General features: G+C 41.5%; 1 protein-coding gene across 1 annotated transcript in view; it reads left to right on the plus strand.

Annotated features, from left to right (window-relative positions):
* The window catches only part of ABTB2 (ankyrin repeat and BTB domain containing 2), a 134,220-nt gene that overhangs the window by 91,263 nt on the left and 21,960 nt on the right, over positions 1 to 20,997 (plus strand). Inside the window, exon 4 of the mRNA XM_076343745.1 lies at positions 17,343 to 17,495. Within this exon, the coding sequence (XP_076199860.1) occupies positions 17,343 to 17,495 (153 nt within the window). The remainder of the gene's footprint in view (positions 1 to 17,342; positions 17,496 to 20,997) is intronic.

The raw sequence follows: 20,997 nt of genomic DNA on the forward strand, positions 1-20,997 counted from the left end.
ACCCAGGTATCGTAAGCAGAACATTTGAAACATTTCCACAATGAATGCAGCTGCTTGCTGTATGACCGAGCCATGACTCACTTGGAACCCCAAAATGACCGTATTTGCTGCACGGACAGTAAACCATCTGCTGTTGGGTGTCAAATAGGCCACCTGAGGAAGTGTTTTGCAAATACAGAGTGCCACTTGTGCAATTCTTTGGCAAATGAATTGGACCCTGAGGTGAGAACAAGCTGCTTTACTAAGTAACGATACACCTGACTGCCTGAAGGCTAAGAGCTTGTCTGTGTCATCAGAGAGCACATCTGCCTTTGTTGCTGCAAAAAAGTGTCTCTGCTGGGCAATAAGATTTTTAGAGTTTCTCGGGGATCGTAGTCTGTATCGTGTCAGAGGTCAGACAATGTGGTTTTGGACCATGAAGAGTGAGCAGATGCGTGGCACTCCCTCTCTCTCTGCTCTGTTTCTGCTCTGGGTTTTTTCCCATTGCTTATGTCAGGCTGGCTGAGCTTGGGAGCACTCCGCAGCGTGAGATCATGTCCCAGAGCAGCAGAGCGTGTTTGCTGGGATTGTTTGAGATCCTGTGACTTGAGAAGGGCCATCCAAAGGTAAATGAAGTTTCTTTCTCCCTTCTTCACTTTTTCCCAAGTAAAATGTAAAGCTTTTGTCTTATTTTTAATGGCGTGTCAAGGCAAGAGTGGTCTCTCAGTGATACCTGTCTTAGGGAGTATTTGTCTGCTCCCCATGGAGCGCAAATCGAGGTCAATATTTTAGTCTTATTTTACAGCTGGGTGGACTAGTCTACCCTAGGTTAATTGACTTGGCCAGGATAGTGGTCCAGCCTTAAAGCTAGGAAGAGACACCATTGACTGCCCTCGTCCTATCTCTTTTTGGTTATCATGTGCGTACAGCATTTACTGTAGGAAAGTTAACATGATCTAATACCTAAGAATAGGCAAAAAAGTTGGATCCTGCTTTCTTATGTAGCTGATTATCTGTGTGTCTTTGGTAGGCTGAGCTTCCTCCTCTTCCAGCCACCCTATTTAAAAAAAAACACCTATAGAGTGTGTTTGCCTATTGTTGATCTTGTTGGTCTGTAGAACGTTCTAAAAGTAATCTCTGTCCATCAGTGCCTGCGGATTCGGCCATGTCAGACCTTTCTGAGCTATCCATGTTGCAGACATGCCAAGTTTTACACATTGTCTGAGTTTGCTGGTGCATTGTTTTTATTCCAAATGTCAACGAGTATAAAACAATTTACATCAGCAGAAGCACACAGACTGTACCCATCTGACTCTGTTGGTGAAAATCCAGTAAAATGCTAGTGAAATTCCAGAGCTGATGTAGGATTTGTCAGCTGCCAATAGTAAAATTTGGGGCTTGCCAATTTGATGGAAATTCACAGCTCTTCAGCTGGAAAAGCTGTGGACACTGCAAGAAGACAACTGCAGTCACACAGGGGACCACCTCATAAGAAAAGAGAAAGCTTCACTCTGTTTTCCATGTGCAGGTGTCTAGAAAGCTTGCCTCAGATTTGCTACTTCTCTAGAGGAGTCTGTTTTGTGATGTGATTGACCACTCAGTTTCTCCCTTGTCGCATGAAATCCTTCAGAAAGGCTGCTGCTCGTTCTTCTTTCAGCTAGATGGCTGCTTTTATCTACAAGGTTCAAAAGTGACCTAATATTTTTTTCTACTTCAAACAGGGGTCCTCCCATTACATCTGTTACCTCGTGTGATCCAGGGCCCATGGATAAGCATGCAAACCATATTTTTCAATAGGGTCAAGCAGGAGAAACGGGCTAGTGCCTACTCTGCTGTGCCACGTTAGCTGGGCAGGAGGAGGAAGGAGCTGAGCTATCTACTTGGGTTTTCTCTCTCTGGAATATTTCCAGCAACGCCTGCTCTGAAACATTATTTATTGGGAAAGGATGAAAAATGCATCTGATGCTGCCAGAAGAAAAGATTGTAGCCCTCTCATGCTATTTTTGAGTGCTATTTGCTCAAATGCTATATTCTTCCAATATTTGAGCTATTGATTTAAATCATCTTTAGCTAGAACACTTGGTATTTTTTGTCTTGTGGCGTATAATCCAAATTTACTCTGGCTAGCGTGGAAACCAGAGATGGGTCTAAATTAATAGTTCCTGATACTGTGTCAAAATCCTGTCCAAGCATCCCTTGACTCAGTGGTGATCAAGTTTGCATCTTGGCCTGTTAACGCTCTTAGATTCAAATACTCATGCTCAGACCAGACTGAGTAGAGCAGTGGCCTTATGACCTTATTTTATCTTTCATACTTTGTAAAATTCAGTCTGTCCTCAGATACATCAGAGACACGCCACTGACTTCTACTGAGAGAAAAACAATCTCCAAGTAGTTTGTGCATCTGCTTTCCTACAACGCTACTTTCAAGAGCCTTCTGGCATAGTTTCCCTATCAAGAGTCTTGCAGTGGTTGATGCAAATAGAGAGCCCCTGTGCTACGGCTATTTCTAAATCCCCAGTGACCATCTGATGAAGGTGGCCTCCTCATCACATTTTCTAAATTTCATGTTTTGAAAAAGCATTACTTTGATCTTACTTAGTACCTTTTTACTTGATGATCTCTAGGTCCCTCATTAGAAATAATTAGAGCCTTCAGCTCTTTCCCTCATGTTTAGCTGCTTTCTTCCCCTGTGTTGAGATAGCGCCTGGCACAACTAAATGTTCATTCTGAAATTGCTTGAGACAGGAGTGATTTGGTCACATGGATTAAATTTATACAATGATATCAGTTCATATTAAAGAGAATACTAACATCCCAGTTATTAATGTGAATTGTCTCCAGAAAGTCTTGCTCTGTGTTGCATGGGCATCCAACTGGCAGAAAAGGAAGGAAAAGCGGGAATAACCTGCAGAGCCTGCTGCTGAGACCTGTGTTTGCTTGAGCTGCATCCTCAACATCACTGAGAAGTATCACTGCTTTCAGAGCTGGCTAAGGTTTTCAGGACAAATCTTTTCTCCAGATGGATGTTTCCAGACTCTCAGTGATCTGTCATGAGGCTTTTTTCCCCTCTATTCTTTTTAACTGCAGGTTTATGGAATTTTATTAAGTGCAATAGCTACATCATTGTCTGTCTTTTAGATTTATCTGTGGCCTAGCCCTTTCCTAATTCAAATTTAATATATTTATGTCTGAATTCTTTTATTTTACAGCCCTATCCTATTGTTACCATGCCACATCAGGAACAGAACTTGATACACTTAGTTCAGTGAGCTGTGTCTTTGAAAAGGTCTGCAATAAAATACGTTCTGGGATCTCTCGTCTGAGAGATCTTGATATCTTTCTATTGTGTTACAGCTGCCTCACCAGTCAAAAATAGGTACATAGGAATAATAGAAGTAGACCCTGATTCATTTGCCTTGAGAGAGAATCATGCTGTAATCATACATTCATGTTTAACAGTACTTAAAACCACGCAGAGTACCCCTGAGGTCAACGAGGTGATTACAGAAAGATGTGTCAGTGAGCATATTCCAGTCTCACCCCCATGCAATAGTCCCATTGATTTTTATTTTTTTTTCCCCAGAGCTATTTTGATAGAAATATACTGATTGAGTATAGGGAAACAGAAGGAAGCCTTACACTGAACTGTGCCATTATGGCATTGCTTGTTCAGAGTGGACATAAAAATGTGCCCCTCTTTCTTTTAAAGAAAAAAAAGCTATTTGCTATTGGTGAAAGATTAGTTTGGTAGATTTATTAGAAGAATAAGGCGGCTATAAACAGATAAGATTAGCTTCCTTCGCCAACACTAAGGAGAGAAGCTGTTACCATGTGTTTTTGCCTGTTTCAGACTTCGACCAGTTAATGTCAGACTTAATTGTGATTTTGAGATACTCATTCACAAGGAAGATGGAGTGAGTGGCCCTATTTCAGAGGCCGATAAGCTACAGTCAACATGTATCTATTGACTAAAATTAATTGTTCCTTGGCAGTGCTGTTCCTGACCTTCGGCAGGATTATGTTTTTGTTGAGCCCATACTAAATAGTTGCAATATATTGAATATCTTCCACAGTTTTGAGAATTGAGAACATCTGTCTTTCAACAGGAGGAGTCAGTAGCTTTATCACACTTGTGGTGAGCAACTTTCACCTTCCTGCTCTTTATGGTGACATCTCAGTACAGCATATTACATCAGCATACATCATATTACAGCAGTAACTTCTAGCCAGAAAAAAACAGAAACAGTTCGAAACTACTGGCTTTTTAACAGAGTCAGATCCCATGCTAGTGGGATTCCTTCTACATATGTGCTCCTGGTATCCTAACTGAAAGACTGAAGAGAGATCCAGGGTGAAATGTCTGTCATGTTTGTTTATTACTCCGTGTCTGTGTGTCCGTGCGTGCTCTGAGCACCATAGCATTGGGTATGTGAAGTGAATTAAAACCAAGTCACATTAAAGTCAATAGGTGACAGACAGTAGTTATGTTTGGGTTCCTGGAAATATTCCTGCCTTTGCCTGGCATCATCTACTGAGGTATTTTTAAGTCTCATAATTTTTTTAATTGTTCATTTCTTTCTAGTTCAAAGATTGCAAAATTGGAATGTGAGGGGTGACCTTGGCAGGAGTGAAGGGAATTAATTGCAAACCCTGAGGATTGAATTCAACCAAGTGTAACTGCTGAAACTGGCAATGCAGTCTACTCTGAATTATGTTGTTTGTGTAAACAAACACTGCTCAAATATTTTTAACTCCGTGTATCTCACACCTGGGATGGCCTAGCCTTTCTCCCGTATTACTGGCTGTAAGCAATTTGTAGTGTTACTGGAGCGTTTCCAAAGTAGCCTGTATCTTCTGATCTTTCTGTATTGGAGCAGGGGTGTGGTACAAACATAGATTATTTAAATTCTCTGCAAAATTGCAAGGAGAAGAATTTCACTGTATACAAAATTGAACAGCGCAGAGGAGACTTCATGGAGAGTAAAGAGACTGCCTTCCTATGCCAGCCTTGGCATACGGGAAAAGCATGACAGGTAAAAAAGAGCATACACAGTGAAACAAAAATTTGATGCTAATGGCTGTATGTGAAGCCATGTGCCAAAAAGTCAGGCTCTTAGGCTGTCTTGAAACCTTGCTGCTGCTTATGCACTGCTTTCCATGGACAATAGTTAAGGATGGTCTGAGAAGTCTTGGATGTCACGGATACAAGCATGCAGAGGGACAGGTCACCTGAAAGGTTACCAATTTCACGTGGTCCTGGGCAACCTGCTCTAGCTGACCCTGGTTTTGAGCAAGGGGGTTTGGACTAAACGATCTGCAGGGGTGCCTTCCAACCTCAGCTGTTCTGTGCTTCTGTGGTTCTGTGGTTCTTAATTATAGTATTTGTCCCTTAAAGTTGTTTTACATGTGTCAGCCTGATAACTTCCCAATCATCGATAGGTATCAATACATTGTTTCCTAGAACTGGCTATTCGCTTGGACAGCAGGCAGTAGTTGATCCTTACCACCTACCTAGGGAAGTAATGAGGCATTTGTCCTGTCAGTTACAAAACATTTGTTTGAAAAACACTATTTTCTGCTTTCGTGGGCATTTTACAGCTGACTTCAGTGCTTGCTGGAAATCCCCGGAAAGACTGTCTTTGACCTAAGCCATTTCTGGCCAGTGTCCCCTATTTGTAAAAATGTTTGAAAACCAGATAGATGATCTTTGGCTGTCTTGTTTAGCAGTGAAGAGATGACAGACGTTGTGCGTGTGTGTGCTACCACCCTGCAATTACTGTAACTAGAGCTACAGTAATTACTGTAACTACTGTAAAGATGTCCATGTTAAGTTCTTGGCTTCTGCTCTTAAGTTTCCATCTGTTCAGATAAAAAAGAAGGTGCAAGAAAATGAGAGCCTGGCAACTTAGCTCCCTGGATTCTCAGGGCTAGTACAAACAGAAATCTTCAGTGCCTGTAGGCACCCTGTGTTGTGTATTGTTTATTGTTTGCTGGTTTATGATGAGAAGACTAAGCAGCAAGCTAGCATCTGAAATGAAAGAAAAATAATCCAGGGAAGCTTAAAACAAAACTGTTACAGCATGTGTTACTAAAAAGGCATTGTAGAAACACAGAAATGAATAAAATGAGGTCTCCTGGCTTCTTTTTCCACCTTTCGGACAGTGACTGCCCGTCGAAATAGTAGAGGACTGACCGAGAGTCTAAATTTCTCTACTTGACTCTGGCTGGTTTGCTGTCATTTAATATCAGCCTGTCTCCATTTTTCCTAGGCATAGATCCTTAAAGACAGTATCGTGATACCAATGTAGTGCTCTTGTAACTAATATAAGTAAAAAGCGGTAACTCTGTGGATGAAAGGTTCTGAGCATATTGCAAAGAACGATGATGGTAACAAGCCAACAAGTTTCTTCTTTTTCAGTCATTGCTGTTTCCAATTGAAGTTAATATTATTTCCTATTGGACTAAATTACAGACCTTCACTTGCAGAACTTGCCTGTTTCCTCAGGAAGGAGTTAGCTGGTGCTTTAACAAAGGCCACACTAAATAAAGACACAATTCTGAGCTTTTGCTGTGCAGCAGCCAGGGCTGGCAGGTTGCTGGGGTTTTTGCTCTTATTGTTCCTGATATCTTTGTAACAGAGAGCTAAGAGCTAAGCTCTTCTGAAGAGTAAATGTTTCTGGGTATAATTTATGATAATAGCAACAATCGTTCTTTCTCTTTGACCTTGTGGAGATTAGAAACTAAGCTTTCCCTGGGGTAATCCTAGATTGGTATGTCTCTGCTTTGTTTCCTTTTTAAAGGAGACCCTGGCAGTTTGCACTTCCTCATCCTATACCTATGAGTGCACATACTGCCGTGACCCGGTGGTCGCTTACGAAGCTAAACTGTACTGTTTTCATCACATGTTTTTACAGTAACTGCTGAACTGACTGTTTTAAAAAGCATGTCTGCTCTGCAAGACAAGTCCTGTTCAAATGAGTTACATGTCTGAGCTGATTCAGCTTCGTGGATTCTTCTGGGGCTAAACAACCTTGTGTTGATACAATGCATGCTGGTCTAACGTGTTTGCTTAGAGAGGAAAGAGACTGAGCTGTGTTTTGCTCTTACTACTTATCAGTGTAAATCTGGAGTGATGCTGCTGAAAGGGGTGGTTTCAGTCTGGAGTGAAACTACTGGGAACTCCAGTTCCACTCAAGAGTTTGTACCTGAAGTTCTTTCTTCCATGGATTAGACAGTGTATCTTAATGGCTAGAGAATAGAGGGGGGAGACAGAAGCTGTAAGTTTTTATTCCTAGGTTTGCTGGAAAACTCTCTGCTACTGTAAGGAATTCACTCAGCCATTCCTCACCTCTTTGGCTTCCTTCAGAAATGCAAAAGATCCTTCCAGAGAAACATGGGGTTCTTCTGAGACAGCTGCTTCAGAATTGCTAGGCTTTTTCAATAGGAAAGGATGAGTTGCCCGTGATGCAGTACTAGGAGAAGATAGTTAAGCTAGTTGAGAGTAATAGAAGCACATTAGCATGCAATTATAACAGGACTAATATAACCTGCTCAGAATGTATCTTCTTGTAATTATATTGCTTCCAGCATCCAGACTGTGTGATTAAGAGTTACCTCTGTGCAGCACTGCACTGTGCCAGGTAGTCAGTGCTCAGTTCCCTGTTGTGGCTGCCAAATTCTTCAGGAAGGATCTCTCTGAAGAGTCGATGCATTAGAACATCACAGAAACATATGTTCCTTAAATGACTTTCCACCTGGGCATCCCATTCTTTCTTATACAAGAAGTTACAATAGTTTAATTTTGGAACCTCTTTTAGTCTGCTAAACTCTCTGTGTTGAGACGCTCAATATGCTTAAGGGTTAAGTGGCCAAACTAACTTAATCTGACTGTACATGTAGAAAGGGCATTTGCCCCAGTATAGTGATGTGTTACAGTTTTGGCTATGTACAGCGTTACGCATGTAGTCAGGGCTCAGAAGTACCTGATGTGAACAAAAGCAAATGAAAACTAGTTTATTTCTCAAATAATTTTGTTTCTTCAGTTTTCTTTGAAGTAAAAGCTCTGGGTAGATAGATACCCGTTTCCCATGTTTCATATACATTTTATTGATTACTCTTCCTTTGTGTTTGGAATGCAGAGCACAGGGTGTTGATAGAAAGGTTTATTCAAGCAACAGATAATGAAGTGTAGAGCAGATTAAGATTTTGAATGCTTTTTTTTTTCTCAACAAGCTGGAAAAAAAAATTGCGCACATTGCACTTGGTGTTAGAATTGATGCGTGTTTAACTTTGTCATTTTTAACATACCATTCATTGATGCTTCTGTGGTTTTAGATCTGCTTTCTGGCAGCAGAATTTTAACGGGGCTGAAAAGAAAAAATATCCTTGTAATTTGGTATTAGAAACAAAAATTATCATTTTGTCATGCTAGTCATTAGCTGTGTGAGTAGCTGGAGCTTGAAAGTCCTCTGTGTTCCTGTAGTTAACCACAGTGCTGCACCCTCTGCAATGGCCAAAGTGAAGCAGGTTGGACCTGTTGCAAGAACAGGTTTTAGCTGTGTATAAGAAAACTCCATTCTCTTACCCCCCATTAGAAGGTTTATCTAATCTATTAATATAAGACTATTTAAGTGTGCCTTTTTAGAGAGAGAGATGGGGTAACAGATAACCTTGATACGGAGAGTTGTATGACAGTTGGGTTTTTTTAATCTACCTCCTAGCCTGTACTGCAGATGTCATGGGTATAAACAAACATTAGTAGTGTCTTATTCAGTCATTTGCAAACTCAGCATAAAATTTGCAACTCTGCAGTTCAGAGTGCATGAAATATAAAGCTTTGGTAGTATAACAAGTTGCTTTGTAGAAAAGTATTGCTTATGCCGCTGTGCATGCTGCTGGCCTCTGATTTGTGCTAGTAGTCTTGGCAACTGCGTGCATGATGATGTCAAGATTTGAAGGTAAGTGCCTTTACATCTCTCGCCTGCAAGATTGTCATTTGTGAAACTTCCCCCTACTTCTGGTGCAGAAGTACATGTGTTTTGAGGAATGGTTGAAATCACCTGCTAGCTTCTGCAATGCATATATGGATAACATTGTCCTTCTGGAGAAACTGGGAGAGCAGTTAAAAAAGAGTTAGCTTTATGGGCTGACAGCGTTTGAAAGACTCGAGACCAGACTTGCCAAAGTTCATGATATTTTGTCAACTATGGCTATTGTCTGCAGCACGTAAATTCATTATAATAGGAACTCTACGACTCAGGTCCTTAGATCTATGAACTTTTTCCTAAGAGAAAGCAACAGAGTTTTTAGAGTTCGGCAGAGGTGTCAGGAGGCTACTAATACCCAAGGTGGCAAAATCTTCTTAGCTTAACTTTACATGTGTCCTGTCTGCATTGTTCTTGATTAGACCAAACTGTTATCTGCTGAAGAATCTCCTGCAGGTATGTATTGAGGTATTGAAACATACTACTATTATTTGAAATTCACTGAAAGTTCATACACTGCAACAGTCAAAGCAAGAGACTTCAGCAGCAGTGCTAGCAGATCTAAGTAACTGTGCTGAAAGGAGACTTAATAGCTGGAATTTGTGGCATCTGCTGAGAAGCACTACAGCTCCAAATGTTGAAATTTAATGCATGCATACTCTAAATTTAGGATATTTGGAAACTGAAAGAATTTGAGCTTTACCAATTAAATCCACTTACCAGAATCCCATAGTTAAGAAGTTATGTCTGCCATTTGTAGTGCTGCTTAGGTTCATCAATACCCATTGATATGACCACAAAAATCAGGGTGATAGAAGCATAAAAAGAGTTTGAAATTGGGAGATTTCACAATATTGAACACAAAATGGAAGAGGGAGGGGATTTCTAGTCTGGCATAGAAGGACTGACTTCATCACAACGGTGGTTTTCTTTAAATTTAGGAGAATTCTGTTGCTTGTATTTCTCATACCTATACACTTACATGGCACTATTTATTTAATTATCTAAGGCAAAATGCAAACATATAACTCATTATGCTTTCCAGTAAAAAACAGAAACACATTCATTCACCACTGGTACCAAACATCTTTGGATGAAACAGAACTCTCTGTTCATTTCTGCCCAGCAACTCTCTTCAATATTTTAAGACAAGAACTGAGGAACAAAACAGAAGCTCCTTGAAGATGTAGGTGAAATATGTTTATTGAGCAGCTTGCCATTAGGACAAAGTGATGTTCTCTTGCAAAGTACTAATTAAAAAAATGCCATGCTGGCATCTATTTCATCCAGCAGTGATGTTACTCCTCCTTCTAATCTTTCATTAATGACAGATCTTATGTGTCTTACCTGGCACTGACTTAGAGAGAAGACTACTACAAATGCTACGCTCTGTGGGCTTGATTGCCTTTTATTCAAGAAAACAGACTTAAATTTTGGCTGTTTTGTGAGACCTTCTGTGATTGTAATACAGCAGCCAGAACCTGGATTGTATAATTACACTATTGGGTGAAGTGGGTACCTGATTTTAGTGCACACATTATATTATTGTACTTAAGAGAGCTCCAAAATCGGTTATTTTCATCCACACGTATTGGTGTGTTTCTCATGCCTTCATGCTAAAATGGTTTCTGGAACTTCTCGGATCCCAGGAATGTGAAAAGCCAAAAGATTACTTAGATTTTCATTAAGAAAACACTGACATCAGCATCAGGTGAGATTCATGTTATAAGAAGGATATGCTCACAGTGGCGTGACATGGCACAGAAGTGTAACATCAGTCAAGCCATCAGAAAAATAGAAGTTTCATCAACTTTTTCTTAGTGCTGAAAAGGAAGGAATCATCTTTTAACCTTGAAATGGTTAGCCTCTAGATACCGTTATTTTGTGTTTGAAAATTTCTCTTTTGAAATACTTATTAGGTTTTGGCTTGCGCTGTAAGGTAAATGGGAAATGTTTCCCTACTTGTTGTGAAAACCCTTTGCTTTGGTGAGGATTGTCTTTGTTTAGCTGAACAAACTTCTGCAGTTACAATTAATTAAACAGTTTTCAGTATTCCAGGGCTGCACAAAAATATTTATCTTTCTGGCTCTTTGTTCACACAGTTGTAACTCGGGAGCTTCAGGCAATTTTCGTAAGCATGGCAATGCTCTGCCTTCAGGATTTTACAACTGGGCCCTGAAAATTAGTTCTGTGATTGAATCTGGCAGATTGGTTTTGGCTTGAGAATCAGCATATGTTTTTAACATATGCATGTTGGCAAATCACATTGAAGTCATAACTAAAAGGCCTGTTATCTCAATTCTACTAGTGCTTTTGGGAATTAAGTATAATGGGCAAAAAATGATGGAGGAGGAGTCTCAGCACTGGATAGTGAAGAACACACTGACCCCAGATAAATCTGCTTGCAGATAGCAATGGTTTTTTTAGTTTGCCAGTGTGGCTGCTGGAATGAACCATAGGAGTTACCTCTTGGTTTTTCTGCCCACAGGATCAAAGCTAATCCAAGAATAGCAGACAACCCATTCTGGCTCTCTGCCCGTGTTTGTCTCTGCCTATCACATAGCATGCTGTTACAGGCTCATTTCTTTAATGCATGCAGCTTGTATTCATGTCCTGCTCCAAAATGTACCAGTGTTTTCCTTTGCAGGAGGACTTGTCGCACGTGGCAAGGTTTCTTCGGTCAGTCTCCTTGGGGTGGGTCATGGGTACCGGGCCTCCAAATGTCAGACTGGTTCAGGGAGGAGCAAGACTTGCCAGCCATTTCTGGTCCTCCTGCAAAGTTTCCTGCGCCCTTTTCACCGACTAACCCAGGAAATCCACAAGAATGGCCTTTCTCTATTCTTATTTTCTGTTAGCCAATGATGCTAATTAAAAAAAAAAAAAAGTGGTAGTATTTAAAACAAGGACAGGAAGGGACTTTTTAAGATTTTCCACGTGAGTTGTTTTTAAAGTTTGAGGCAGTTTGTGACCTGCTGTGTAACTCGGTACAAGCACATTTGGGCTTTTAGAAACTTAAATTGTAAAAGCAAAAACGACAGACAGCGATTTCTGAGGGGCACGCAGATGCAAAGCTTCTTTTCTGCGGGTCTGGGCAGGCCCCAGGGGCAGCAGCGAGGTGTATTCCCACCCCAGCTGCCCAGCGGATGCAACCACTGCTTCCTTCAGAGCAACTGCTGTGAAAGGGCTGGGCCACAGTTAGGTCTTGTCCGGAAAGCATTTTGTGCTTACAAAATGGAAGGCTTGCAAACCAGGATAGCCACCTTTTTATGAGAGCTGGGAAAGGCTTAACGGATCTGATGCAAATGACCCGGCCAGAGCCACTGTTATGTGGTGGGAACAACCTGTGTCTCAGTGACTATGCGAGGACCCTCTCGGCCGGTTAGAGATGGGATTTGAGACCCAGGTCCTTCGGAGGAGATCTGTAGAATTGACCTCTGCAAGTCTGGTGGTAGAAGCTGGCACGCACAGATCACTCGCAAGCGCTGTTTTCTGTGTCTAATACGAGATTCAGCAAGTCAGTCCTCATAGTCGCATCTGATCTTCTTGCAAGTGATTTAAACGTACAGCTGTATATTAATTGAGGTCAAGGCTGCAATTAGGTCGAGAGTCATGCAAGAATAGTTCATCTCCCAGATTGTTTGCAGTAGTTTTCAGCTTATGGAGAATTTTAGGATGTCAAGTTGTTGGGAGGAGCAAGAGGAGCATGATCGGTGGTTTCCCTTCCTCCGCGTTTCCTCTGTTGAGGTGGGTACTCGCAGCACCCGTCAGGGATCAAACAGCTCTGTGTGTCTGGGGGAGGCAGATGGAAGTCAGTCACATCATTGACCACATAACTATGACCATATTGTTGTACTTAAAACTATCGTGTATATCTATCTGACTCTTATCATCGACTACATACAATTTAAGTTGGTTTTAATTATTTTCTGTCTCTCTAGATACCAAGAGTTCCTTCTGCCACAGCATACAGATGTTACAAATATGTTTTTCTGATGAGACACATGGCACATTCCAAAGCAGCACAAGTACTTGTTTTCAGCCTGAAAATGGAATCTTTTCCCTGTTGTTAAAACAAAGTTTGCAAAATGTGATTATAGTAAATAAACCACAGACTTGAGGGTCTTTTTAAGATTCAGAGTGAGTTCCTAATGATTACTTCATGTTATTTTTAGTGAGCTTGAATTTAGTTTTTACTTTGATTTGCAGTTAACATGAAGTAAAACCTGTCAGATGCTGTACCTTATTCCTAAGCACTGTTTGCAGACAAGAGCGGAAAAGGTGGTATTTCTGTCTGTGGTTACCAGGATTGCTAAGAAAGATCAGAGCTGCCAGTTCTAGATTTAAACTATTCTTGTACCATTTTATATTCTATAAGCAGAAGAGACTGTGAAGACAGATTCAGTGGAGAAAGGATCCCAATAAATATAATGTTATCCAGATGTTTTTCATTCCATTAGTGTCTGACTGAAGGATAACTCACTAAACTGTGGAAGTTAGTGTCATGGCATATCCAAGCCAAGACCTTAGTAACTTGATAATGATCCACTAAAATTTGAGAACGCTTATCATCTAAGATGTGAGCCAGTCATTGTTTCAAGGGAATTCAGAAGAAAGCTTTCTTTATGGGCCAGTTGGCTATGATTAAATTTCTTCTTCTTTTTCTGTGAAGATCTGGGACTGTCTGCTTTGAAAGACGTGGCATTTGTTGAGATGATCCTTGAATCAGATCCAGCATGGTAATTCCTATCTTTTCTCTGTAAATGTGGGAGGTTTTTGCAAATTCAGTACAATATTTTGAATCTGAAAGGAATGGCTCCTGACTTAAGCTGGTTGCGTTTTGGAGCAAAGATTTTTTTTTTTCCCCTAAATCGTGGTTTCTGTTGTTGTTTTATTCACGTATGATTACATACTCAGAGGTTTCTTTTTTTTCCTGCAGCTTGAAGAAGGGTTTAGTGTTTGAGAATCCAAACTGTAAATATGCCACTGTTTTCCACATCAACATGACATGGTTTAGGTTTTGGATACTTTGTCTTGCCTCAGAGTCTTTTCCCTTCTCCAAATAATGAGACTTCGCTTTGTTTTCTTTTAGACTCTGTTGCCATCCTTGGGGTTTTTCCATCTTGGTGTAAAGTTGAAACAACGCCCCTTCTTCTAGCCACCCTCCTACGTGATTCACCATTTTGTTGCAGATTAGTCTTATTCCCACCGTTTTTCCCCTGCATAGTTCTGCTCATTGCATGTGGGTCTCCCAGGACCCCTAACTAGGAGCATTGAAAAGCTATGACAAAGCCTGCTTGGCTTACTTGGCAATCCGGCAATCACTCCCAGTATCTCTGTTAGTCACATTACTCCCTTCTCTGTGTGCACACGTGCAATGTGACTTTTAAGCTTATTCCTTAAAAAAAAGAGAGAACAGGTGAGACTAAGCTATAGCTTTTTATAGCTGTTCTTAACTCGCTTTGTGTTAGTGGCTTTGAGCTCTTACAATTTTAGGGTAAAATGGGACTGAACCATAGAGTTTGATTCCAGCATTAAACTCAAACATCAGCTCACTGCACCGAAAGCCCTTCTTCTTTTTTCAGTCCCTTGCAAAAAACCACAACGATCTGTAAAGATGTAGGATTCTTTCCTGTACGTAGCCTCTGTATAGTTTCAGTAAATCAAATATGGGGGAGTTATCATGGCTTACCCTACCCTGACCAGAAGTATTCTGATATTTACACGTGTTTTGTGATGCTAAAGTTTGCATGTGTTTAAAATGTTAGCAGGGGCTTATAGAGCAGTTGTTACAGAGGAAGGGAAGAGAAAGCTTGTTCAGTCAAACCATTTAGAAGAATATGGGACAGGCTGGATGGGAGACTGTCCCTTGCATGTGTGCCTCAGGACCAGCTCAGACTGCCAAGAGGGAGACAAATTTTGCTGTTCTCACCTGCTTCCATTAGGACAGTGTTTTCTTTCCTGCTTTAGAAGAAGGAGATTCTTGTTTAGAAGAACAAGGTTTTTCTTTCTTGACGTTGCTGTCACTGTTGGCTCCCTCCTTGTTTTGCTGTAGCAAAACAGGAGGCTATGAAAAATAGCACAGGAGGAGAAGAGAGGTGGCTGCAGGGAAAACGTCTCCTCCTCCCCTTGCTCCTCCTTCCTTCAGCAGTCTTGTCATGGATCCTCCTGGGGACCCAGGCAGGAGGGGGGAATTTGATAGCGTGGCTGTTTCTTCTAGGAAAACCTACTGTTTTCATCTGAGATAGCAGGTGTTCTTCACCTCTGAAAGTCAAACTCCGAGCGCAGTGTCCTAGCATTCAATGCAGAGGAAGGATGACATAATTTTCTAACTCCTCTGGAGCTCTTTCCTTTTTGCATACAGTTAACTTCCCTCTGCCAAAAATGTCTCGGCCCCAGTGCTCTTAAAAATCCTCAGAAGAGAGCCCACTTTGGGGACTAGTTTCTTTGCGATGCATGAGTTAACGCTGAAAGTCTGTGATCCCACAGCACATCCTCAAGGACTGCCGCACATGATCTCCACATGCCGGTCATGTCCTAGGCCATTCTAATCAAATGAGTGTAATGCATTTTCCAGGAAAAAGTTACAACTTGCTATAAATTCTCTGCCAAGTGCTGCTGCCACCATCCTTCTCGGTTATGTCTAAATAAAACAATGCGTTTTAATTCAAATGAGGGGGAAAAGCCCAGATAAAGTCCACTCTTTCTCAGAGCACATCTCACCCAGCTCCAACCCGATCCCCTTGGGAACGGAGTGGCTGTCCAATTCTAAATGGAGAAAATTTCAAAGAACCTGTGGATAAAATATTGACAGCACATGACCATACCAGACATCACTGCGATTCTTTACAAGGTGTGTAGTAGGTGAGCAGTGTCCATTTTGCTTTCCACTGCTGTGTACTTTCCCAGTTTACATGCGGCGTCACTGGAAGACAACTTCATGGCAAGAAACTGAACAAAGCAATGGTGGCATTCTTCATAGAAATCAGAGAGTATGTGTCCCTAGTGAACGACTGCTGTGAGTATGACAGTTTCCCAGGGCTGGATCACTTCATGTGAAGAATTTAACGAGCTGCCAAACGCTTCTAAATGTCAGAAGGTCCAGAGGAAAATGCACAGTACGGAACATGGCACAGACAGAAATGCAGAGACAGAAATTAATTCTTTAGCTCGCAGCATCTCCCAGTTAATTTTCCATGAAGGTTTCTCCCCTTCCCCACCTCCAGTGTTTTTCAGACTGTGAAATGATCAGGGTTTCCCTAGAGGCACCTGCAGGGTGGCAGGTATCCTTGGGGAAAAATCAAGCAAAGAATAGATCAGGCTGGCTGTATATTGAGAGGATGGATGAGATCTGTTGTGTATGAGAGTATTATGGTACCTATATATTAATGTGTAATCTCAGTACTGTGTTCATTCTTATAGCAGGAGTAAGGGGGGGGGGCCTCTTCATAAGCTGGTCCAAAATGGCTGTTGTTGCTATTGTTATTACCTTATTTATATTCCTTTATTGCCTTGCAACCCTGCAACCCTTCATATCAAGTAAGACCTTAACTGTGTTGGATGCTGTACAAATTAGGAACAGATTGCTTTTCCACAAATTGCTTACAATTTAAGTAATGTTGTACATTTATTCTTGCCCAGAGATGTCTCCGTGTTAGTTGTCATCTCGTTGATTCTACTCATTCCTCCCTAGCAAAACGGTTCCCATTAAAACATAGCTGCATCAGTTCTGCTGCGGTCTAGAGGGTCAGTTACGCACAAATGGAGGCCTGAGCTCTGCATGTAAGAAATGTAGGATGTGAAAAGCCATCGGATAGTGATAATGTAACGTAAAAATCAGTGGGGCTAGTACTGAATTAGCCTGGTTTAATTGAAGTTTCAAATGCTCAAGAATATTTTCAGTGTTACTAAGTGAGCAGTGGAGCAGCCTGTACATACGGATTATTTAGAACAGCAGAGACAATTATTATAAGCTGCTCCCTGGAGATGAGAGCCCTTCTGATCCAAAACAAAGCATCGGCCACTTGAGCTAGGGGGGCCTGACCTATAGCTAATAGTAGAAGTAGGTCCCTTATTTTCAGTCTGGCCCTATTTCCCACAGGGTAAAATGTACTGCATGAAACCGGCATGTCCCGGCATGACCCCATTTTGGGTAAGAAGCGGTTCAGCTAACCAAGGCTGAGCAGTTCCAGTTCCTTCCACCTGCTGTGACCTGCCAGTCTTGCTGAGCACAGGGACAGAGTTTGCCTCTGCGGGTGGCTTTTATCTGTGCCAGCCTCCCACAGGCATGCCCAGGAAGCGATGAAGTGTGCTTCTGCATCGCAGTACAAGATAGCAGGCCAATGTTAACCATGATGGATTTTTTCCTTGTTTGCACAGACCCTTCATGCTTCTGCCACCGCTGATGGAGTGGATGAGAGTGGCTATCACCTACGCTGAGCACCGGCGCAGTTTAACTGTGGACAGCGATGATATCAGGCAGACAGCCAGACTGCTCTTACCTGGACTGGACTGCGAGCCCCGGCAGCTAAAGTACGTGGACTAAGCTTTATAAGCAGCTAAAGTAATTGTAACTTCTTACAATATCATTCTTACTATATTTCATGGGAGCCAGATCTCAAAATACTATACAGGCGATACATGTGTAACCTTTTAGTACTCTGAGAGATAAAGAAACTTTGGCCAAACACTGCAGCTGGGGTAGAACGATTTTGTCTTGCCAAAAGTTATGTAGGAGGAATGAGACAGAGAAGGATTGAAATACGAGTATTTGGGTTTTTTTATGCCTCAGCCTTAATTACAAGATTATTCTTTGCTTTTTGAGATACCTTGATGAAAAGTATCAGTACCTTTTAAAATCCTCCCCTCACATATGTATTGAAAAGGGATTTATAATTAGCTTGATTCATTAGCACATCATAGGTATTTTATTCAGGTTTGTAGTCCTTTAAGTTGCTGTCATTAGCACTGGTTTTGATATCAGGGTTACATCTTAAACTTTAGTGCAAGGTAAATTCTTGTTTCTTGAGTGAATTCTATCCCCCATATACCATTGGGTTAAATGAGTGGGCGGGACACATTAATAACAATAAATAATACTTTTATCATGCTCTTAAGTGATGAAATGATCACCTGAAAAGATAAAAATATATCCTTACTCTTAGAATTATTTTTCATGAACAACAAAAGCAACAAGAGGCTTTTAATCAGGAGTCCTGGATCTGGTTTTGTTGCTTTTTACCTTTCCCTTCTGGCAGCCAAAAAGGCTCTTGCTTTTTGCTACATCTCTGTCTCCCCATTTGTGCATCGAAGGGTAGTACTTATTACCCACAAAACCTAATGCGAAGCTAAATTAGTTGGTGAGAATGCTGGTGCAATTAGATGACTGAATGTTACGTCGGCTGTAGCTGACTCCTAGTCTTACTCTCAGCTCTCAGTTCCTGCCTTTCTCCTGCGACGTGGTACCTGACCGACCGAGAGTGCTGCCAGTCTTTTTAAAAGTGAAGTTACACAGGTGATCCTCAGCAGTTATTTAAATTCCTTGGCTTCAGACTGGGAGCAGCTGAACTTGGACTTGGCGTCCACAAAGCAGGAGTTGTACACTTATTCCTGGAACACTTTTCTTCTCCCTTTTCTCTGCCAGTGTACGTGTGCTCTGTGTCAATTAAAGTACAGGCTACTCTGGCTTACGTGTGGATGGTAGGTGCTAGTGTAGGCAACTTTATATAGGCTAAACGAATTTTACATATGTGCCTAATGCTTGCCAAAACCTTTGAAATTCTTTGATGAACAGTACTGTGGAAGACTAAAGTACTTCCAGTCAGTTTCATGGTTTTTCTTTCAGTCTCTCCTTTAGAAAGACTTTTGATTTCAAAACTGAATCCAAACCTTCCACTTCAAAGGTATCCCACTCCATCTCTGCGCTGGTTTTTTTGTGCACATTAACATACAAAGCACAGGTAGTCCCTTACTTTATGGATTGTATACCTTAAAAAAACAAACAAAAAAGAGGGCAGGGATTTGGGTGTTTGATTTTGCTGCTGATGTAAGCTAAAAGGAAACACTTAAGAGACAGCCTTTGTGAAAATGGGGTTCATCTCAGTAACTTTAAACTGAAGCCATAATGATACAGCTATGAAACGAAGGTCTCGATAGACACCCAGGAAGTCCAAAATAATGTAGGCAATAAATAAAAGTGAGAAGCAGGTATAAAGGGCCTCAGCCACACTATGTGGGATATTCAGGCATAAGATAATTCAGTTGCTGGATTGTTAAGGGTTAGCAGTACTGGCCCAGGGAAGGAGTATGTTAGAGGTTTCTATCCAGTTTGTTGTTATTACAGAAAGAATGGCAATTCTGTAAGAAAACTAAGATCCTTTCACACCTTTTACCTCACCAAACTGTTCCTCCGTAGGGACATACGCAGTATGCATTCCCTGCAGGTGAACCAACTTCTGCTTTAAAGTAACGCACGTCATCTTTGTAGTAGAGGACAAAAATCAAAGTTAAGCTTGATCGGGTCTTTGTTCTGAACTGTCTTGCCTGAGTTTTATTTTCAGGGGTCTAAGGATGTTCTGTGATGTGTGGTATGAGAGAAAGAGCATTGTCTTTTTGCTGCATGAAAGATTTAAACTAACAGAAAAAAACACGAGAGAGCAGTGCCCATTATATGATCCTTTAAAGCAGTCATTTCTATCTAGCCATTACAGCACATTTAGCGGAAAAGGAAATCTTGGAACTGAAGCCAAATTTATCCCTGGCTTGCTGTGTGACTACAGGCAAAATGCAACTCGCTTTTCCTCATGATGCACAAGGTAAAAGTCATATAATGATAGTTCCTTGCAGTGGTGATGCATCAGGTAGGGTATGTTGAAATCCCTGAAAGAGAAGTTGTGCAGAAGAACAAAGTATAATTAGTTCAACCTGAAATTCAAACCACTAATATCTGTTCTCTGACACAGACTGCTTGGGCGGTATAGTCTTCCACAACAACTGTTTGTGTCTTAGTGGATGAAGCCTTCTAAGAGGATGCTCTCAGTTTATGTTTGCCAGACAATTTATAAACATCTTCGGTACTCACCTGTTACTGGTTAAATGATGATACAAGTGGGGAAATGCCAGATTGCAGAGAACTGTGTTTCTTTTCGACCTACTTAAATATAAACGTTGGGACTTTAATATTCAGTTATTATCACACACTGCCTTTTTTTTTCTTTCTTTCTCCTCACTGCAGGCCAAATTTAAGTCACTCGCTACCAGTAGTTATAGTAGTAGTTACTGCTTATGAAACCCAAAGAGCACACCAGGCTCCTGCTCCCTCTTCAAGCTATCCCTTCCCAAACTAGGACCTCAGCCCTATCCCTTTCCCTGCTCTCTGGGCTCTGCCTCCCCCGACATCTCTCAGTCCACCTTCAGTTCTTCAGTTTATCCCCTGGGCACAGCTGAGCGTACGTGGGAGCTGCTATCTGGGCAACTGCAGGGGCACAGGCTTTACTTTCGGAAGCGTGCAAGAGTTTGCCTCTCTTCCCCACAGGATAACAACTCACACATGAAAAACCTGCTGTGGTTACAGCTGCTGCAGAGCAGTTGTGCATATGTGAGCTCTCCCCCCCCCGGCTCTTGTAGGATGCTCTTAACTTTTATCACACTCTAAAAGAAAAAGCTACTTTGCATCTATCATAGAAGAGCATGCTGTCACGCTACCGCTACAGAACAGCAAGTGTACAGTAACTTTTGTATGGGCTGAGCCTGCAGGTCCCCCAAGGAGTAAAGCTCACAAATTATAACTTCAAATTCTTGCGCCTGAACTGGCCTCCTGGCAGCTCTACACCAAGAACTAGAGTCCACCTTTTTGCTGGGTCTCTCTGACAGCTCTGTGCAACTGTTTTGTTTTGCCGTTCGCTCTGCAGGGCTCGTCGGTGAATTGTCCCCCCACCACCCTTGCTCCAACAGTGCCTGTAAATAGCACTGGGTGGAATCATGCCTGTTAGGAAAATACAAACAATATGCAAAGACAGGTACCATTCCTTCAAAA

Source organism: Aptenodytes patagonicus, chromosome 7 (genome assembly GCF_965638725.1).
Source record: "Aptenodytes patagonicus chromosome 7, bAptPat1.pri.cur, whole genome shotgun sequence".
Lineage (NCBI taxonomy): Eukaryota > Metazoa > Chordata > Aves > Sphenisciformes > Spheniscidae > Aptenodytes > Aptenodytes patagonicus.